The sequence below is a fragment of the Paramisgurnus dabryanus genome, chromosome 11 (assembly GCF_030506205.2).
Source record: "Paramisgurnus dabryanus chromosome 11, PD_genome_1.1, whole genome shotgun sequence".
Classification (NCBI taxonomy): Eukaryota; Metazoa; Chordata; class Actinopteri; order Cypriniformes; family Cobitidae; genus Paramisgurnus; species Paramisgurnus dabryanus.
Window position 1 is genome coordinate 3,578,432 of NC_133347.1, and position 19,275 is coordinate 3,597,706.

At 35.9% G+C, this 19,275-nt stretch overlaps 1 protein-coding gene across 2 annotated transcripts in view; it reads left to right on the top strand.

Moving 5' to 3' along the window:
• cdk16 (cyclin dependent kinase 16) overlaps positions 1-18,186 on the top strand; it is a 42,090-nt gene extending 23,904 nt beyond the window's left edge. For both annotated transcript variants that reach the window (XM_065270221.2, XM_065270222.2), the window contains 12 exons: positions 465-521; positions 843-957; positions 1,878-1,972; positions 3,002-3,064; positions 3,140-3,263; positions 3,596-3,716; positions 5,433-5,530; positions 5,648-5,753; positions 5,867-5,909; positions 7,572-7,662; positions 7,928-8,005; positions 14,245-18,186. In XM_065270221.2, coding sequence (XP_065126293.1) covers positions 465-521; positions 843-957; positions 1,878-1,972; positions 3,002-3,064; positions 3,140-3,263; positions 3,596-3,716; positions 5,433-5,530; positions 5,648-5,753; positions 5,867-5,909; positions 7,572-7,662; positions 7,928-8,005; positions 14,245-14,282 — 1,029 coding nt within the window. In that variant the 3' untranslated portion in view covers positions 14,283-18,186. The remainder of the gene's footprint in view (positions 1-464; positions 522-842; positions 958-1,877; positions 1,973-3,001; positions 3,065-3,139; positions 3,264-3,595; positions 3,717-5,432; positions 5,531-5,647; positions 5,754-5,866; positions 5,910-7,571; positions 7,663-7,927; positions 8,006-14,244) is intronic.
• The last annotated feature ends 1,089 nt before the right edge of the window (positions 18,187-19,275 follow it).

The following is a 19,275-nucleotide window of genomic DNA, read 5'->3' on the forward strand; positions in this document are numbered from 1 at the left end:
CTCTGTATACCTTAAAACAGGTAACGGGCCGATGCCTATTAGGAGGTTGATAATTGTTATAAAATATTGTCATTATGCAATCTTAAAGATCTTAATTTGTATTACCTAAAATAATAAATTAATTCTTATGCTTTGTTTTTTATGGGTTTCATGAGCTCAAGTTCATGTTTTAAGTACAAATTAAATATCTTCATCTTCCATTAGCATGACCTAAACCCAGATCATGTTTGTTTAATTTTGCACACACACTTGATTTGTTTATTTTGGGGAAGGATGTTTCAGCTCATGTTTCTGTATGGGTTACATAACCGTCTATGACAATAGATTGCAGCGCTGCCATCTGAAAATAGTAACACTGTAATGTGGGCACATTTAAATGAGTTCACATGAATGTGTTTAAATCTTCTGTCCTGTATGCTTGTGTTTACGATTGTGTGGTTGTAATGTTGTATTTGTGTTTGCAGTCTGAGATTGGATTTGGGAAGTTAGAGACATACGTAAAACTGGATAAACTGGGAGAGGTAACGTATACTTCAATTCATTACATTACTACATTACTCCAAAGTCTAAGTCTTTACTCAAGCATCATGTATGAAAGCTTTCTGAAAGACAGGTGGGGTCATAGTGACCTGTAAAGGTAAAAGTATCCCAGAATGCACTGCAGCACGCTCAGTGGAAAAGGCAGCAAGGCAGCTCGCTAGGTTTTAAAATCGAGTGTTTGTATTCCTTAAAAGCTCCTTAAAATGCTCAACACAGATTACTTCTGTTGTCCCATCATTTTCGTGACGTATAATTAGACAGCACACAGGTTTATTTTATACAGTACGTGTTGTTTTTCTCAGGGCACTTATGCTACGGTTTATAAAGGGCGCAGTAAATTGACGGATAACTTGGTGGCTCTTAAGGAGATCCGATTGGAGCACGAGGAAGGAGCGCCATGCACCGCCATCAGAGAAGGTGAGATACAAGCCTGACCTAATGGATTTGAAATATATTATCATTTTATGCATTTAGCACTGACAGACACAAACACATTATATCAAAATTTGTGTTCCTTGGGGGTTAACCCATGACCTATACGCTGCTAATGCAATGCTCTGCCAACTAAGCTACAGGGACAGATACAAGAACCATTTATATACCTCCACTTAGTATTCAACAACTTGTTCTCCCTCGATTAACAACACTGTACACAGAGATTACTCATAATAGAGGCCTATTACATACTGCGTAGAGCAGTGGTCTCCAACATGGTGCCCGCGGGCACCAGGATGCCCGCACTGAGTCTGGAGTTGCCTGCCAAAGCACATTCTATTAATAGCCTCATTTTTATATTTATTTCTTACATTTTTTATATTAGCTTTGCTTCTTTTATGTATGTTAACATTTTAAACAATGATATAACATATCAAAAAGTAAAATAAAATAAAATTAACAAGTAAAAGAAAAATGTTTTGAGTAGACCAGACCAGTGTTTCTCAACCCTGGTCCTCAAGGACCCCCTTCCAGAATGTTTTAGATGTCTCCTTAATTAACACACCTGATTTAAATTATAAGCTTGTTAGGGAGACATTCTGGAAGGAGGCTGATGAGTTAGTTCAGGTGTTTTAAATTGGGAGACATCTAAAACTTTCTGGAAGGGGGTCCTTGAGGACCAGGGTTGAGAAACACTGGACTAGACTATATCAGTCTTAAAGGTACAGTAGTGCAAGGATGTTTCATTTCCCATAGTCAAATGTTTGCATGTTTTGCTTTTCATATAATTATTATTGCCTTAGGCAGCCCTTGTGTAGATTGGTATAGCTTGTGTCTTTGTCTTTTCTCACTGAATGCTCACACAGATTCGCTTTGTAATTCATCTCTCTGTGTCTCTGTAGTGTCTCTTCTGAAGGACCTGAAACATGCCAACATTGTGACGCTTCATGACATCATTCACACTCAAAAGTCTCTGACGCTGGTGTTTGAGTACCTGGTAAGTCATTTACATGTGCACTAACTTTCACTTCACAAAATTATCTGCATATCAGAGCTGAGCAAGCTACTTGGAAAACTGAATGTTTAGGAAACCGGTTTTAAACACTCATTATTTAGTCTTGAACACTTCTGTTTGGTTCTTCCAGAGAAATAAAGTAGTAAAACTACAATCAAGCTGAAAAATGTTATTGTAGTTTAACAGTGTAACACAATATATCTGTAACAATGTATCTTTAAAGGTAACACAATGTAACATTTAGTCCTTGAATTTGAGGGTATTGGACCTGGAAAGTCCTCGAAAGGTCCTTAAATTTGAAGTTAACTAAGGTGTGGGAACCCTGGTATAAGAGTCATAAACTTTCGTTAATCACAGACTTTATTTTTTTACAATAATCCAAAAGCTTATGCAAAAATCATTTTTGCCGAAAGAACCCATATGAAGCGAACTTCCGAGTTGGCCTACAAAAATACATTATCCCTACATCTCTCTATTGTAACTGAATAAATGATATTTAATTATTATTTATTATTTTATTTAATGTTTATTTGACAGGGACAAATGCATAAAACATTGCTTTATAAAAAATATAAAGTAGATGCCACGCATACAGGTTTTTAGCCAAGACTAGAAATGAGCATAAACAGCAGTTTTTTACTAGACGTTTGACTGCAGAAAATAAAGATATATAACATTTTGTACTTGGACTGCTTGGTGATATTGTAAATGAGTCATTCTTTACAGTGCTTCATCGATCCGTTTTGCTGATATAAGTGACATTTGGGAAGCAAAGACATCCAGTAGTGTGTGTTTGGCTGTTGACTCAGCTTGTTGGTTGTAAAGCTGTGGGCTTAATCCAATAAGACGTAATGCAGTCAAACAGCTTCTTCTCTGCTGCTTTTTGGAAAAATTGCTTGTTTAGACACGCACACGTTTAACTGCATGCAACTGTTTTACAGTTCATATGAATTCGCTTTTTTTCAGATATTTTTATAATTCATCTAATATCATTCTCTGGGTTGTTTTAAGGATAAAGACCTGAAGCAGTATCTAGACGACTGTGGAAACTGCATTCATATGCACAATGTCAAGGTATGACAAATGTTTTTAATTTTTGCGTCGTGCCTTTAGAGATTTTGTTCTCATCTGTGTGTTCGTCTCTCTCAGCTCTTCCTGTTTCAGCTGTTGCGAGGTCTAAACTATTGTCACAGACGTAAAGTCCTTCACCGAGACCTCAAGCCCCAAAATCTCCTGATCAATGATCGCGGGGAGCTGAAACTGGCCGACTTTGGTTAGTATCCTACAAACATAATAAATATTAGATGGGATGAACTCATTTCTGCTTTTAATGGTGTTTTTTAAGTTTGGTTGAAAGCTCTGTTGGTGATGTACTGTAGACTAGCAGTTAATGATCACTTAAAACACCCATAAATATTGATTGTTGTTACTGCAATCTCCCCAATTCTCACCTGTGGCTCTCAGTTTGGTAATTAAAGAGGATTGATCATTAAAACTGCCCGCTTGTGACATTACTCACTGGCTTCATTACGATTCATTTTGGCAACCAGTGCACCATATTGTCTTTTCAAATTGCTTTAATTTGGAGTTTTGTTTTATCTTTAGGTCTGGCACGAGCAAAGTCGATTCCCACGAAGACTTACTCCAATGAAGTGGTGACCCTCTGGTACCGACCCCCTGATATCTTATTGGGCAGCACAGATTATTCCACTCAGATTGACATGTGGTGAGCAATTGACATCTTGTACATTAATATTAATGTATATGTAACAACGTGTTTCAATTTTGCTTGGTCTTTTTAAGGAGGTTGCATCACTGTGCCACAATGTTTGCCTCCAGATTTTGCTAAAGCAAGATCTGTTAGATACTGTGCATGCGCAAAATCCCTACCTTAGAAGATGTTATTCTTTAATGGTTGTCGAAGGAGGGACTAGAGTGGGCATATTGACTGTTTCCATCGCCCCCATATCATGAGCTTTAATCACAATTGTTTCCTTTTTCTTGTGTAAACCTTGTGCACGCAAAAGACCGCTGGAAAACAGACCTCAGATCTCAACATAACACCAACTGTGACGTTACAGTCCAGATGAACGCCCCAACATTAAGTACAATGATGTTGCAATGCTAAAAACAAAGTTGTGACTGCTGAGTTAGTGCTATATGCTAGTTCATGCTATATGCTAGCATTTAGGCTAAAGTTCAACTATTAACGTTACAGTTACGTTTTGCAGGTCCATACTGAAAAAACACAAACTTACCACTCAGAAACGTCCATTAACAATCTCCACACAATTGATTATTCCTCAAAATCTGATACAGACTCAAACATAAGATCTGTTTACACACACACAGAGCTACTGAAGGAGAAATAGCCAATCAGAGCAGAGCTCAACATTATTATTCATGACCTTTTCGATAAGGTAATAATAGACCATTTCATTCTAAAGGGTTATAAGTGGACATGTAAAACTGACTCTGGATCATTTTGCACTTAATAAAGCCACAAACCTTCTATGTAGATATCAGAGAACAATTTAAAATATTTTTTAATGCAGTCTTTGGCATCTTGTTAAAATTAAATACATGTTTGGTATAGCCCAGCGTATCATGGCCACAGTAGGGATTAAATGTGACGTCTGTATGTCTCCCTCTGGTGTGAAATTCAAATAATTTCAGCTATTAAAGATAATATTTTTTACGCATTTTAAGGGAAGCATCACTATACATTTTTTATACATGCTTTGTATTAAGGATTTGATTTTGAAACCCTTACCTTTAGATATTAAAAAGCTGCTTGTGCTGTTGACATTAATTTCATATACACTCACCTAAAGGATTATTAGGAACACCTGTTCAATTTCTCATTAAAAGGGATACTTCACCGATTTAGCATTCAGCTTTGTATTTGTAGAAACCCGGCAGTATTACTGAATGACCATGTTTACCTCCCTCATTTCCCCCTGAGAGGAGAGATATCTGCATTTTGGTTCTGCAAAAAAGTCCTCCGATGATGTAATATGACGATTTTTGCATCATCGGAGGACTTTTTTGCAGAACCAAAATGCAGATATCTCTCCTCTCAGGGGGAAATGATGGAGGGAAACATGGTCATTCAGTAATACTGCCGGGTTTCTACAGATACGAAGCTGAATGCTAAATCGGTGAAGTATCCCTTTAAAGCAATGGTGTAATGGTTTGGGGGATGTTTTCTTGACACACTTTAGGGCCTTAGTGCCAATTGGGCATCATTTAAATGCCACAGCCTACCTGAGCATTGTTTCTGACCATGTCCATCCCTTTATGACCACCATGTACTCATCCTCTGATGGCTACTTCCAGCAGGATAATGCACCATGTCACAAAGCTCGAATCATTTCAAATTGGTTTCTTGAACATGACATTGAGTTCATTGTACTAAAATGTTTGGCTGTTGTCTCTACAGGGGTGTTGGCTGCATCTTCTACGAGATGTCTACAGGTCGGCCTTTGTTCCCAGGATCCACAGTTGAGGAGGAGTTGCACTTTATCTTCAAACTGCTCGGTACCTCCGTCTCCCACTTTATCTTCTTACCCTCCACACCGGCTCTACTACTGACAGTCTGTGCCTTCGCGTGAGTGTCAATGTGATATTTATAAACCCTCCTGTGTCTTTCCATAGGTACACCCACAGAGGAGACCTGGCCTGGAATAACCTCCAATGAGGAATTCATCTCCTATAACTACCCCCGATACCGCGCCGACTGTCTCCATAACCACACTCCACGGTAACGTCAGCTGTTCTGCGAACACAGTGACAGAAATGTTTGCAGTTCCTGTCGTAAAACAACGATAAGTTAATGGAGGTGATTTACCGTACGTATGTTTTCTCTTTTAACAGATTGGATAACGATGGAGTTGAACTTCTTTCTAAACTGCTGCAGGTGATTTGCATATTATTTATAGAAATGTATATAAGTGTTTATCTGTCAAATGTAGCATTAAAGTATTGTACAAAAGTCTTTGGCCAGCATTAGATTTGTTGTTTTAGCAATGGTATAATGACCATATATATTTATATGTTTAACTCCTTGAGAGATGTCTAAAGAGAACAATGCACTTATAAATTTGATATTTTTGGTCTAAAAACTAGACATATTTTCTTGGGTCATTTTTCTCATCAAGAAAAAGCATCTTTAAGAAATTGTAGATATTTTACTGAAAATTTTTTTGCAGTGTAGTATGTCTCCAAGAAAAACAATGCATTTTGTCGCAATCTGCATGGGTCATATGTCAAATACACTACACTTTGCAAGACATTCGCATACACGTAAAAAAGACTATAATCCGGGATTTAACCAGCAGCTAGCCAGCTAAAATTATGACAGTAATTTAATGGGGGTTTATTTCATAAATGAAATGATACACCAATAATATCAGATTGATGTCTATATTTATGCATTAGACCGCAACTTTTATTCAAAGCAACTTATGCAATACATTTAGGGTACATTTTACTCACGTTTGTTCTTTATGATCTTGCCAGTAGTCGTCTTTTAGGGTTTGTGAACTGCATCCCATTACAGAACTTTGGTTTGCAAACATTGTTTCATGATAACTTTTCTGCTCATCTCATGTTAATCCTGAGCACCTATAGCGTAGTACTGCATTCTTTACATATCAGAAGAGTCTTTCGTTTTATCAGATTTATAAAAGACAGCTATTTAAAAAAAACAGCTCTTGGAGGCGTACTGCGGGCAGAGTGAGTCACAAGCAAACAACACACAAAACATTATCCCACTATCTCTGGATAACTTATGATGAGTCACTACATGCTCATGTTGTTTACTTTTTTATGCACTTACATGCAAATTTCCATCAAAACACAGACATTTAATGCAGTTTTACTTACCGCCTCCGACTCATGACCCGGTTGGGGCCGCCCCCCAAACGCACAACTCCGCTGCTACCCCGGATAAACAAACTATATCCATTGTCCCATAATACTTTGGGAAGCTGAACAAGTTAAAATTTCCCTCATAAACAAAAACACACTTTGGTAACGTTGATTTCGTGTCGGCTCTTAGTTGGTGTGTGCATGTGCTATTCTGGCCGAAATGCCCATATAAGGACTTCCACTGTACTTCCTGCACTGCTTATGCAACAGATTCAGTAGTCAAAAAAAAAAACTTTCAGAAACTTGAACAAACCCTGACGAAGTTCATTTAGCACAGAAATACGTTGTTATACATCCAAATGTTTTTTTTTAACCTTAGCACATGTTTAGCGTGAGAAATCCAAATCTTTAACTGTGTTAAAGGAGGGGTGCATGGTTTTTGAAAAACACTTTGGAGAAGGGAGTCGACCGAGTATGTCTATCAAAAGAAGGTCCAGATTCTTTTGGGGTAGGGGTGTGTTTGTTTAGGTGATTTCAAATGTCAACATTGGCTTTCAGAGATCATACACCCCACCTTTAAGTCAGAATGCATGGAATACCGTTTAGACCCCCCCTATAATTCGCAAATGAGCTTACTAATGAAGCACCCATATTATCTATTTTTAGTAATGTGTAAGTTTTTATTGACTAACACTTCCGTTTCATTTAGTTCGAGGGGAAGAAACGGATGTCGGCGGATGAAGCCATGAGACACCCGTACTTCCACTGCCTGGGCGAGAGAGTTCTCACACTGCCAGACAGTGAGTTCACACAAACATACATGATTATCATTATAATGCTGTCACATAACAGATGCATGTGCACTGATGGAGAAGAGAATTATTAAAGTGTCAGACAGCATCTTACACACTCTTCCTAACTTGAAAGAAATTTAATTTCACAGAGTCTGTGTGAGGCGTTCTGTATTTTCACTGTATCGTATGTTTAAATGACCCTGACATTAATGTTCAGCTCACATTTGTTTCATCGATGTGTTAATGCAACTGTGAAATGTTTCCCTGCCAGCTACATCAATATTTGCACTTCAAGATATTCAGCTGGAAAGGGAGCCGGGCATGAGGACGAACTCTCTGTCAGAATCAGGTAAAAACAACACGGCGCATTCAACCGGGTAATGATGATGATGATAGATTTGAGCTTCATCAGTGCAGCTCATCATTATAGATAATGACTTTTATTCTGTAGTACCATCCACTTAGACAGGAAGAGACTGACAAACACTCCTAATCCTCTTAATTAGTATTCATATTCATCATATGAGAGATAAACCTTTGCTCATCATGCCGGTGCTCATTTTCTCAACGCCCTGATAATTTGTCACTGAATTTCTCACCTCATCCTGCTGCTCAAGTCGGAGATGTTGATTTACTCGTCTGGTTTTCTCTTTTTTTACTATCTCTTTTATTTATCTTTTTTCCTCTCTGTGATCTGTACGCACCTCTGATGTTATGTTTCATGTGTAGCGTTAATAAGCCACAGTTACAATGATGATGATGATGATGATGATTTGTTTTGTTGAACACAACAAAAGGTGAATTTTTGAAAACTATTCTAGTCACTTTTTAACTTAAAATGAAAGTAAATGAGGACCGGGTGTTGTTATCGAGGCCACCTAAACCAAAACCAAGACATTAAGGGGTGGAGACCAAGACCAGACCGTGACCAAAGACAGTAGACATTGAGACCAAGACCATCAAAACATTTTATTTTGTTGAAGGGTTTCTTTTTGGAGAATCCCCTTTTCATCTCTTACCATAAATCAAATAAAAAATAAGTCAATGATTGTTTTACATCTAATCACATTAATGATGATGACACATAAAGCAGACAATGCAACAGCTCTTGAAATAAAATTCAGAAAAATTCCGAGGCCAAGATAAGACCGAGACCATCAAAAAATGCATTGCAAACAATGACTTTCTTACTTAGTATTTTTGTCTTGTTTTTATTATAAATATCTAAAAATTATTTAAACAAGAAGCATTTTTTTCATGAGCAAAATGAACTAAGAAAATATCAAATTTAAGTGAATTTTATTTTTAAAAAGTTGGCAAAATGGGGTAAAAAAGGCTGGGTTTGGGTACCCCATTGGCTGAATTTATTGATTGTTTTAAACACAAATTCACTTAAATTAAAAATGTAAGACTTATTTTCAGGGTTCCCACGGGTTCTTGAAATCCTTGAAAGTTTGTGAATCTGGGGGAGGAATTCAAGGCCCTGTGAAGTTTTTGAAAATATAAATACATAGATACAGGTCATTGAAAGTGCTTGAATCTATTTTATGAAAAAAATCCATATTATTCCCTGTTTAGTGCAGGATAATATCATAAAATTCTAGACTTTTTAAGCACACGTGTTAAACTGTTTGCTTTAAATGCTTATATCTTCTGTATGTGAATGTTGATTCATACCAAAATGCTTTTTTGCATATAGTTGTGTTTGACACATGAAAACGTCTCGGGTTACGTATGTAACTGTTGTTCCCTGAGAAGGGAACGAGACGCTGCGTCTCCCTTGCCATACTTCCTGCGTCCCTGTAACGCCATCTTTGGCAATATTTCAGATAGCGATATACTTCCTGGCTCCCGCGTCACCCTGTCTTTAGTTAAGCCTCATCATTGGTTGAATTTGATATACACATTCAGACGCACTTACCCCTGGAGGCGTCCACAAAGTGTCACCGCAGTGATACAGCGTGAGTTCCCTCGAAAGGGAACTGTAACAATGTATCTTAAAAGGTAACACGATGTAACCTTGCTCTCACTCGAATATTCTTTAAAGATTCACCTTTTGGTTTTTTTATTGAATAAAGTCATCCAGGTTTGGAAGGATATGAGAAGTAGTGAATTGTTCATTTAGTCTCTGTCATGTTTAGGTCATTTAGTGCTAACTTTGTTTTTATCTTACGATCTTTCTGTCTTTTCTCTTCCTGCCTATTTGTGTGTGCTTCTGTGATGATGCTTTGTGACTTTAAACCATCACCTCACTGTGTTCCAGAGCTTTTTCAAAGATGTCTAAGGTTTCGCCACACCTTAGGTACAAACAGTATTTGTAACCCTCCGCTTAAAGCAGAAGGTCACAAACCAAAACAAATGCATTTCTTCCCCCGACTTTCCTGTTTATCTGTGTCTGGTTTTGCCCAACGGGAATCACATAACCACATCTTCATCACACACAAGAGACTTTCTCTCTCTGAAGGAGAGTTTTTGGGTGAACTTTAAGATGCCATAAACTTGAAAGCACATTATATAAAGCTTTTTGTTTATTTTAGTCTGTTTTTGTCTTGCTGGTTTGCCCATAAACTTTGACAAAATTTGCTTATAGCATACACTGCAAAAAAATGATTTGCAAGAAAAAAATTCTTAGTATTTTTGTATTGTTTTCAGTAAAAATATCAAAAAATTCTTAACTTAAACATTTTTTCTTGATGTGATAGTTTTTAGACCAAAAATATCAAATTTAAGTGATTTTGTGCATAAAACATGCAAAAAATCTGCCAATGGGGTAAGCAAATTTTTCTTGAATTTTGTTTTAGTGTTTAAGAAAATGTTCAAGATGTTTTTGCTTACCCCATTGGCAGATTTTTTTGCTTGTTTTATTGACAAAATCACTTAAACTTGATATTCTTGGTCTAAAAACTAGACTTATTTACTTGGGTTGTTTTGCTCATCAAGAAAAAGCATCTTAATATAAGAATTTTTTTAGATATTTTTACTGAAAACTAGACAAAAATACTAAGAATTTTTTTCTTGAAAATCATTTTTTGCAGTGTATATATACCCAATCTTACTTATCTGAGATTGATTGAAAATGTATAGGATTATATACAGCAGGGACTTTATTTATTATGACCCAACTTGTATACTTAAATGTTCTGATTTCTTTGTATGAATTCAATATTTGGCCTGATGGCTACATCTTGTGGAAATTTTGTGTCAGTACAGTATCCCACTTAGTAATCCCCTTACTGATAAAAATGCTGATGTGTCAAATACTTATTTTCCCCGCTGTAACACCAGCAGAAGAATCGGCACATAAATACTCAAACATTCACATTTAGAGCAAAATGCCGATATTAATCGAATTCTCATCAATGTTTCAATACTGAAATCAACCGTTCTCCCAAAACCAATCTGTCACTTCTTTCCTTTTTTCCATATGATTTGATGAGTCCTGTAATATTCCCTGTTACAGTCCGCATGTGCATGTCAAGTTTGGATTTTACCATAAGATGAATCCAGAAACAATTTAACGGATGATGTTGCAGAATTAATCAGAGGCGATCAGACTCAAGTGTTTGTTACCATGGAGATGCAAGTCTTGGCACACAGGGACGAAATGGGTTTTTATATGCTAGTGATGAAATCTTGGCTAAAGTTGATGCGCCAACTCCACACATGACATTCATTTTTCCGTCCTGTTGTTGTACATTTGAAAGCTTTTTCTCAGTAGTAACATATCTCTCTGTGTCATCACTGAGAAAAGCTTAAAGTTTTTTTTAGAGTGGTCGGGATCACAGCGGTAGTGGGTTGAAGTGAATGACGTGATGGGCATTTTCTTATTTTGGCTAGCCTCTCCTATGATTATGATTGTGCATCGCTCCAGTTTAAGTATATTATGACCATTATCTTCCCACACCTTTGGTCATTTCTAAGCCCACCATGAAGAAAATGCAATACAGCCAATGTAGGAGATGTTAACCAGAGCCAGGAAGAATAACAAACAGTAGTGAAGATCATTTATCTGCAATGATTCCTGAAGGAAGTCTTGTTAAGTTCAAAACGATCCTAATTTGGTCTGGAATTTGTTTGGGGTGAATGTAAAAATCATTCAGGGATATTACGTGGAGCATGTTAAGCTTGTTTTTATCTGCTACCTCCCTACCACAGCCATGCGCATCACTTTGTATTAAAGAGTTTGGGACAGTGATGCATACAGATTTGAAAGTAATGGGCGTAGTAATTAAAAAACTCCTGAGGAGAAAATAGGCTGATAAAACAGTAGCACTGACAACTGTGCTTACAGGGGAGCGCTAATGTAAAAGGGATGGTTCACCCTAAAATGAAAATAAGCCCAAATTTTACTCGCCCTTAAGCCGTCTTAGGTGTATATGACTTTTTTCAGCCGAACACAATTGAAGTTATTTTTAATAATATCCTGGCTCTTTTCAGCTTTATAATAGCATTGGACAGTGCCCCATCTTACAAGGTGAAGCGATGGGTTTCAAACTTTACAAACTATGGCCGTACACGTGTTTACGAGAGAGCTGAGACATCTCGTCTGACCCAACATTACAAAAACCTAAAAAATACAATTCTTAGTATTTTTGTCTTGTTTTCAGTAAAAATATCTAAAAATTCTTAAATTTAAGATGCCTTTTCTTGATGTGCAAAACGACCCAAGAAAATAAGTTTAGTTTTTAGTCCTAAAAAAGTGATTTTATTTGCCAATGGGGTAAGCTATTTTTTCTTGAATTTCTCTTGAATTTAGTGTTTAAGAAAAATGTTCAATGTTTTTTTGCTTACCCCATTGGCAGATTTTTTTACTTAAATTTGATATTTTTGGTCTAAAAACTAGACTTATTTTCTTGGGTCGTTTTGCTCATCAAGAAAAGGCATCTTCATTTAAGAATTTTTAGATATTTTTACTGAAAACGAGACAAAAAACTAAGATTTTTTTTTTTCTTGAAAATAATTTTTTGCAGTGTAATCTCGGAAGACATTTAAAGGGACACTCCACTTTTTAAAAAATATGCTCATTTTCCAGCTCCCCTAAAGTTAAACATTTGATTTTTACCGTTTTGGAATCCGTTCAGCCGATCTCCGGGTCTGGCGGTAATACTTTTAGCAAAGCTTAGCATAATCCATTGAATCTGATTAGACCATTAGCATCGCGTTAAAAATAACCAAAGAGTTTCAATATTTTCCCTATTTAAAACTTGACTCTTCTGTAGTTTGAAAAATATCAAAACTCTTTGGTCATTTTTAAGCGTGATGCTAATGGTTTAATCAGATGCTAAAAATGGTACCGCCAGACCCAGAGATCAGCTGAATGGATTCCAAAACGGTATCAAATGAAAAAAAAAATCAAATGTTTAACTCTGGGGGAGCTGGATAATGAGCCTATTTTCAAAAAAAGTGTAGTGTCCCTTTAATGACTGTATGCATACGTTTTTAATGGATGGATGCACTTTGGGGCACTCTCCGATTCCATTGTAAAGCTAAACAAAGAGTTATATTTTAATTTGATATCTTTTACTCCATTTGGCTGAAAGAAGGAATGCGCATACACCTAGGATGGCTAAAATACAGGCTAATTTAAATTTTGGGGTGAATATTCCTTTAATGTGGGCTGTAGCTCTGTTGACTGCAGAAACTGAGGAACATTACTACCTATGTGTAATCTTGTCTACCCCATCAAATCAGAAAGCAGCCCGGGCTTCTCTAGAGTCGAAACTGAGCATGGATGACGGCTCGAGTCGGGTGGGTGCATATAAACGGGTGTTTGAGTTTGTTGACCTCACCCACAGCTCATGCCCAGTTCTCTAAATGAAGTGAGCGCTGGTTTTCTCTCTCTACCCCTTTCTGGTGGCCCTATATACCCCCTGATGATCCCTAACTGTTATTGTGTATATATATTTTTTTTGCATTTGTAGGGCTGTCAATTTAACATATTGAATGAAACACAGTGACCCCTGTCTCATATGCATATTCCTTAATAAGTGTAATTTGAGCTTAACTCTTTCCCTGCCAGCATTTTATATTTTTTAAAAGTTCCAGCACCACCATTTTTTTTATAATTATCAAAAGTTTAATGCCTTCCAGAAAATATTCTTCTATTTTTTTTTTTTAAATATTTCATCCTATCTTCATTTGTTATTTTTTTATTACCGCTAAAATATGGAAAGGTTTTGATCTTCAAAATACCAAATTTTGAGATTATTGCATTTTTGTGAATGACAGATTCAGAACGATACACTTTTTACTGTTTTTGGATCAGTGGATGCTTCAGTGTTTTATAAGTTGTGTTAGATCGCCACCTGGTGGATAATAGCGGAAATATGGATTACCGTAAAAACTCGTCATTGGTGGGGAAAGAGTTACATATATAAATGAAATGCAGAGCGCAGGGGTCTCAAAATATTTGCTTTCCAAAGTTCTGCTCCATGACTTCCTGTTCATTCGTAAGCTTTTGATACGCAGTTTAATCGGCATCGCTATGTAATTAATGTTTTTTAAACGATTGACAGCCCCTTTGTTTCTTTAACAATGCAACATTTGATCTGATCATTTAAATCGATTTCTCTTTGTCTTTGTCTTCAGTCAACAGCATATCTCAGCGACAGAGCCTGCTCTTCTGAGGACACGGGACAGATAAGAGCAAGAAGACTGAAGACGTGATGTTGAAGATGAAGGGATGTTTTTTTTTTTCATTTCACTGACTGAGTCATTGCTAGTCCTGTGGCATTATATGTATGGAAGGGGTCACTGTAGCTGTTTACAAAGAGAGGCTGACTACAAAGTCATGTTTTTTTTGTCGATTGTGAACTTTTTTTGCACCCCTGTGTACATTACAAACATGTTTGCTGTACCCTCTCAACCACTGTATGTAACCAATCAGACGCCGAGTCCTGTTGAATATCGGATGACTTGTGAAGGTTTCCAGTGCATAGCTTCTTCTTCCATTGACTGAAACGAATCAATGCGTTTTTGTAATACTTTTCAATTGTAATGTGTGTAAAAGGAAGGTCAGTTTATGAAGGATTCTGCATGAATATCAGACCACAATAAGCCAAGTTAATATAAGTGATAGATTATCACTGTAGTCTTCCATGTAATCAGCCCTCCTATCCAAAAACCTAAGGTTTAGTACTATGCCAACACAGTTATTGTGTGATCATCATCATCATCAGTCATCATTTATGTTCATCAAAAGATTGAAATGATACTGTATGTCAGTCTTGCTTCAATGTTGTGTTTGACTTTTGTTTGCGGAGTCATTTCACTTATAATTGTTGTTTACTTGTGTTTTTTTTTTTGGCCATGCAATACATTTTGATAATCTTGATGGTCACCAAAGACCCCATGTTTCCTCTCCCATCTGGTTTAACATGGTTTGAGCTTCCATATCCATCATCGTGTTCAATATAAACCCAATGAAGAATCAGCCACACTGTGTCGAGGGCGAACGTTGGCAAGGATTTCTCCGATGGTTCCTGCAGACACCTGCTCCATGCCATTTTGATAATTCTTCCATTACCACAGCACTTAGGCTGTCACTCGGGGTGAAAACTGATCTGGGTTCAGTCGGTGAGATGAGGCCGAGGATTGTGTGGAGAACGGGTGGACTTGTATAGAGCTCGGGTTTCTGTCACTTTGCCGAACAGCTGAGCGTGGTACTGCATCTCTGGCCGGTTGTTCATACAGGATTTAGTGCGCGTCGGTGTCGTGTAACACTACGAATTTAACACATTAGGTTTCTCGGGATGTACAAACCAAGGCACAATATCAGTCTACAGTCCAGCAAAGTGATTTTGGGTGAATCTCATGACACCTGTCAAGAATATGTCTGGGTCAAATTACATCTCAAATCAAAATGAAGAAGAAAGATGTTTGCAAAAAGACAATGAAACACTTTTACCTCCATTTAGATATTACAGAGCCCCTAAGGTGACATTGGAGTTAAAAATATCAAAAGTTTAGTTTCATGTGCTCACGCGAATCCTTCATGTGCAGAATTTTTTTTAAAGTTTAGTTTCGCGTGCGCACGTGAAACTTTCGCTTTCTTGTACGCACGTGATAGTTTCACGTGCACACGTGAAACTAAACTTTAAAAAAAAAAACGTGAAACTTGCGCGTGTGCGAAACTAAACGCAATTAAAAAAATTGTATCTTTTGTTCCCTTAGGGGCTCTGTAGGATGTTTTGCAATTAGCATGTGTTTTTCTTTCTTTATTGATTAAAGGTAATCTTATTTCTACACTGCAAAAAATGATTTTCAAGAAAAATATTCTTAGTTTTTTTTCTTGTTTTTAGTAAAAATATCAAAAAATTCTTAAATTAAGATGCTTTTTCTTGATGAGCAAAAAAACAAGAACAAAGTCTAGTTTTTAGACCAAAAATATCAAATTTAAGTGATTTTTAAAAAATCTGCCATTGGGTAAGCAAAAAAATCTTGAACATTTTTCTTAAACACTAAACTCAAGAAACATTACCTTACCCCATTGGCAGATTTGTTTGCTTGTTTTATGCACAAAATCACTTAAATTTCATATTTTGGTCTAAAAACTAGACTTATTTTCTTGGGTCATTTTGCTCATCAAGAAAAAGCATCTTAATTTAAGAACTTTTTGATATTTTTACTGAAAACAAGACAAAAAAAAATCATTTTTTGCAGTGTATAATGTGAGTTTAGTTACATTTTTGTATGTTATACATTTAAATACAGTTGTTGTTTTAGTATAATTTATTTTAAGGCAGTATAATACACATTTCAGTATTCTTTCATATAGCAATTATTGTAATAAAACGTTCAGAATCGTCATTTAGGAAAATGAGTGATATTAAACAACCTTACATTATGTTACAGTAAGGGGAAATTGCAGATAAAATGTGCAAATGCAAAAAATATTAACGTTCCCCAAAAAACAATCATTTTCTTTCATGCAAAATATTTTTTATTTGAGTTTAAGATGAAATATGACCCAGATATTTCTTGTGAGATTTACCTCTACGCTTGAATGCTGAGCAGTGTTGCCAGGTCCAGTTATTATAAGCGTCTTTGTCAGTGTTTTTCCAGCTAATCACTTTAAGAAGTTGTTAGAGTCAGAAGTTAGGGTTAGTTTTTTGTTTGAATTGCAAAAAATAGCATTTAATTTTTTTTTTCGTTTTTTTTTGTAACAAGATCTGGCAACACTGACGCGATTAAGGCTCGGTTTCAATCAGGGGATGGATAATATTTTACGTGAATATGTCATTTTTTTATTTCAAGCAATCCCAAAATGTTATCTGGTGATAGACTGTGACCTTCCTTCCTCGCTGTTGGAGATCACCTGTGAATATCTGTTTGCTATGTGATTGTGAGTGTGTATTTGAGAGAAAGATGCTCACATTGGGGGAAATATAACAGTCTTGCATGGCAGTATTGTGGTACATTGTAAATATGAGAAGTGAAGCGTGCAATGAGAAAATCCTCCTAACAATATATCATTTTAAAGATGATCATTTTTGTTATACTCATCATTGATGACGTTGTTAATTGTGTTGTACAGTAGTAACCGAGTGACGTTACTACCGTAGGAGATTTATGTGTTGTAGATATTTGGTTTGGATGTTTGTTAGGATGAAAATGGCTCATGTTCATTTAATACTTTCATCTGAAATGTGGCTAGTGAAAGGGCTTTGGTGGCTATATGTGTGCTTGTGTGGTAGCCAACTTTTCATTACTGCGCAATAATTGCTAATTTACGCAATAACATCTATATATCTCTCTCTCTCTCTTTTTTATAAAAAAATTCACCCAGTTTCAAACAGCTATGATTTCTCCAAACAATGCAAACATACACAATTTATGGCAGAAACGGTTTTAATGTGAAATCTAATAAGTGTGACTTTTAATGCTTTTATACTTGGAGACATCTGAGCCAGTACAGACTTATCCTCTGTAAACGGTTTTAATGTTGGGCATACAAGACAAAACTTGATGATTGATCAGTATTATTTTCTTTTCCTATTTGTATTATGTTTTTCCAGCTGGTCTATGAGATGAGATGCAGTCGGCTTTTATATAAATCAATACTGTTTAAAGCAGTATAGACCAACACATTAAGCAATACTCACTGAAAATGCACAGGAAATACTCTCAGATAATCATGGTATATTTTTTCGGTTGACAATAAGTTCATAATGCATATAAGAATGGCCATACTTTCTGTATAAATCAAGGGATGTTAACCCTGAATAACTATTGTAAAATGTTTGATGCAATGCTGAAAAATCCCTTTTTTTTATCCTTTGTGTTGTTGTAAATGCAGTAGTCATTTTCTTCATCATAAAATATGTGATGTTCAGATGTATGTTGAAAACCTTAACTGGTTATTACAATGCAGAAGTATTGCTGACTGTTATTTCCAGATGCTTGTATGATTACTGAGTTTATTTCCAACAAACATGAGCCATCTTTATCAAACTTGAGACTCAAAACATTGGCACAAACTGTAAAGCATTTTATTTGATTGTTTTAAGAAATAGAGATATTTAAATGTAATATTCATGATTTTTTTTTTACATGTGCATTACATCAATATTTCTGTAGGGTTGGGTTTGTCCATATTTAAAATCCACTCATAATCAGATTAAGAACATAACATGAAAATTTGCTGATAAACTTCACTAAAGATCACTGTGCTTAGTCAGGCTGGTAATAGTTATTGAAGTATATATTTATATTGCACATTTCCTTTGCTCAAATTCGCTTTACATGGCAACACACAACATTAACACTTCCATCACATACAGTACAAATCATACAAAGTTTATCCAAAGTACAATGAAGAGATACTTTATACACCATGGGGTGGTTTCCAAGACAGGGTTTAGATTAATCCAGGACTAGGCTTAGGTATCTTAAGACATTTAAGTATTTTTACAAACATATCTTAAAAATAACAAAACATTACTGGTGTGCATCTTGAGACCAAACAATGGCACTGATTTACGTCTTATGTTGTGTTTTCAATTAAGGCAGCTCAAAAAAGTCTTGGACCTAAACCCTTTCTTAGAAACATGTAACTGCAGATTCGTGTGTTTATGTGGCAATCCTCACATGCAAACTCAAAAATCTCATGTGTGATTCATTCATTTTACCACTAAACATGACATCATATATATTAATGCGTCAGTCATCTTCAGGCACTTGTTAGTAGGTAACCTCTGCCGGATTTAAATGCAAATCAGTGAGGTATGATGAAGTGTTTTGTAGTAGCTTTGAAATGTGCCTTCCACATTTAATATGAACGTAAAATAATTTTTATTTTATTATTAATATAAATAACACACTGAGAATAAGAGAAGACACAAAAAAACGACACTAATATGATTTACAGTATGACCTGCAGTATCAAAATCAACACGTTAAATCATTTGAAAGGGTTATATTCTTTACCATCTTATTTCAGAAGGATGTCATTTATTTATAATTACATACACAGCTTACAGTGACCACAACACCAGGGTAAAACTGGAAAATGATACACAAGAAACTTTATTTCATATTTTTATTTAATATCCAAATGTCCCTGCATTGTAAAATTGACAATATTTCGTGATTTTATTGAAGCACCTATATACTAATAAT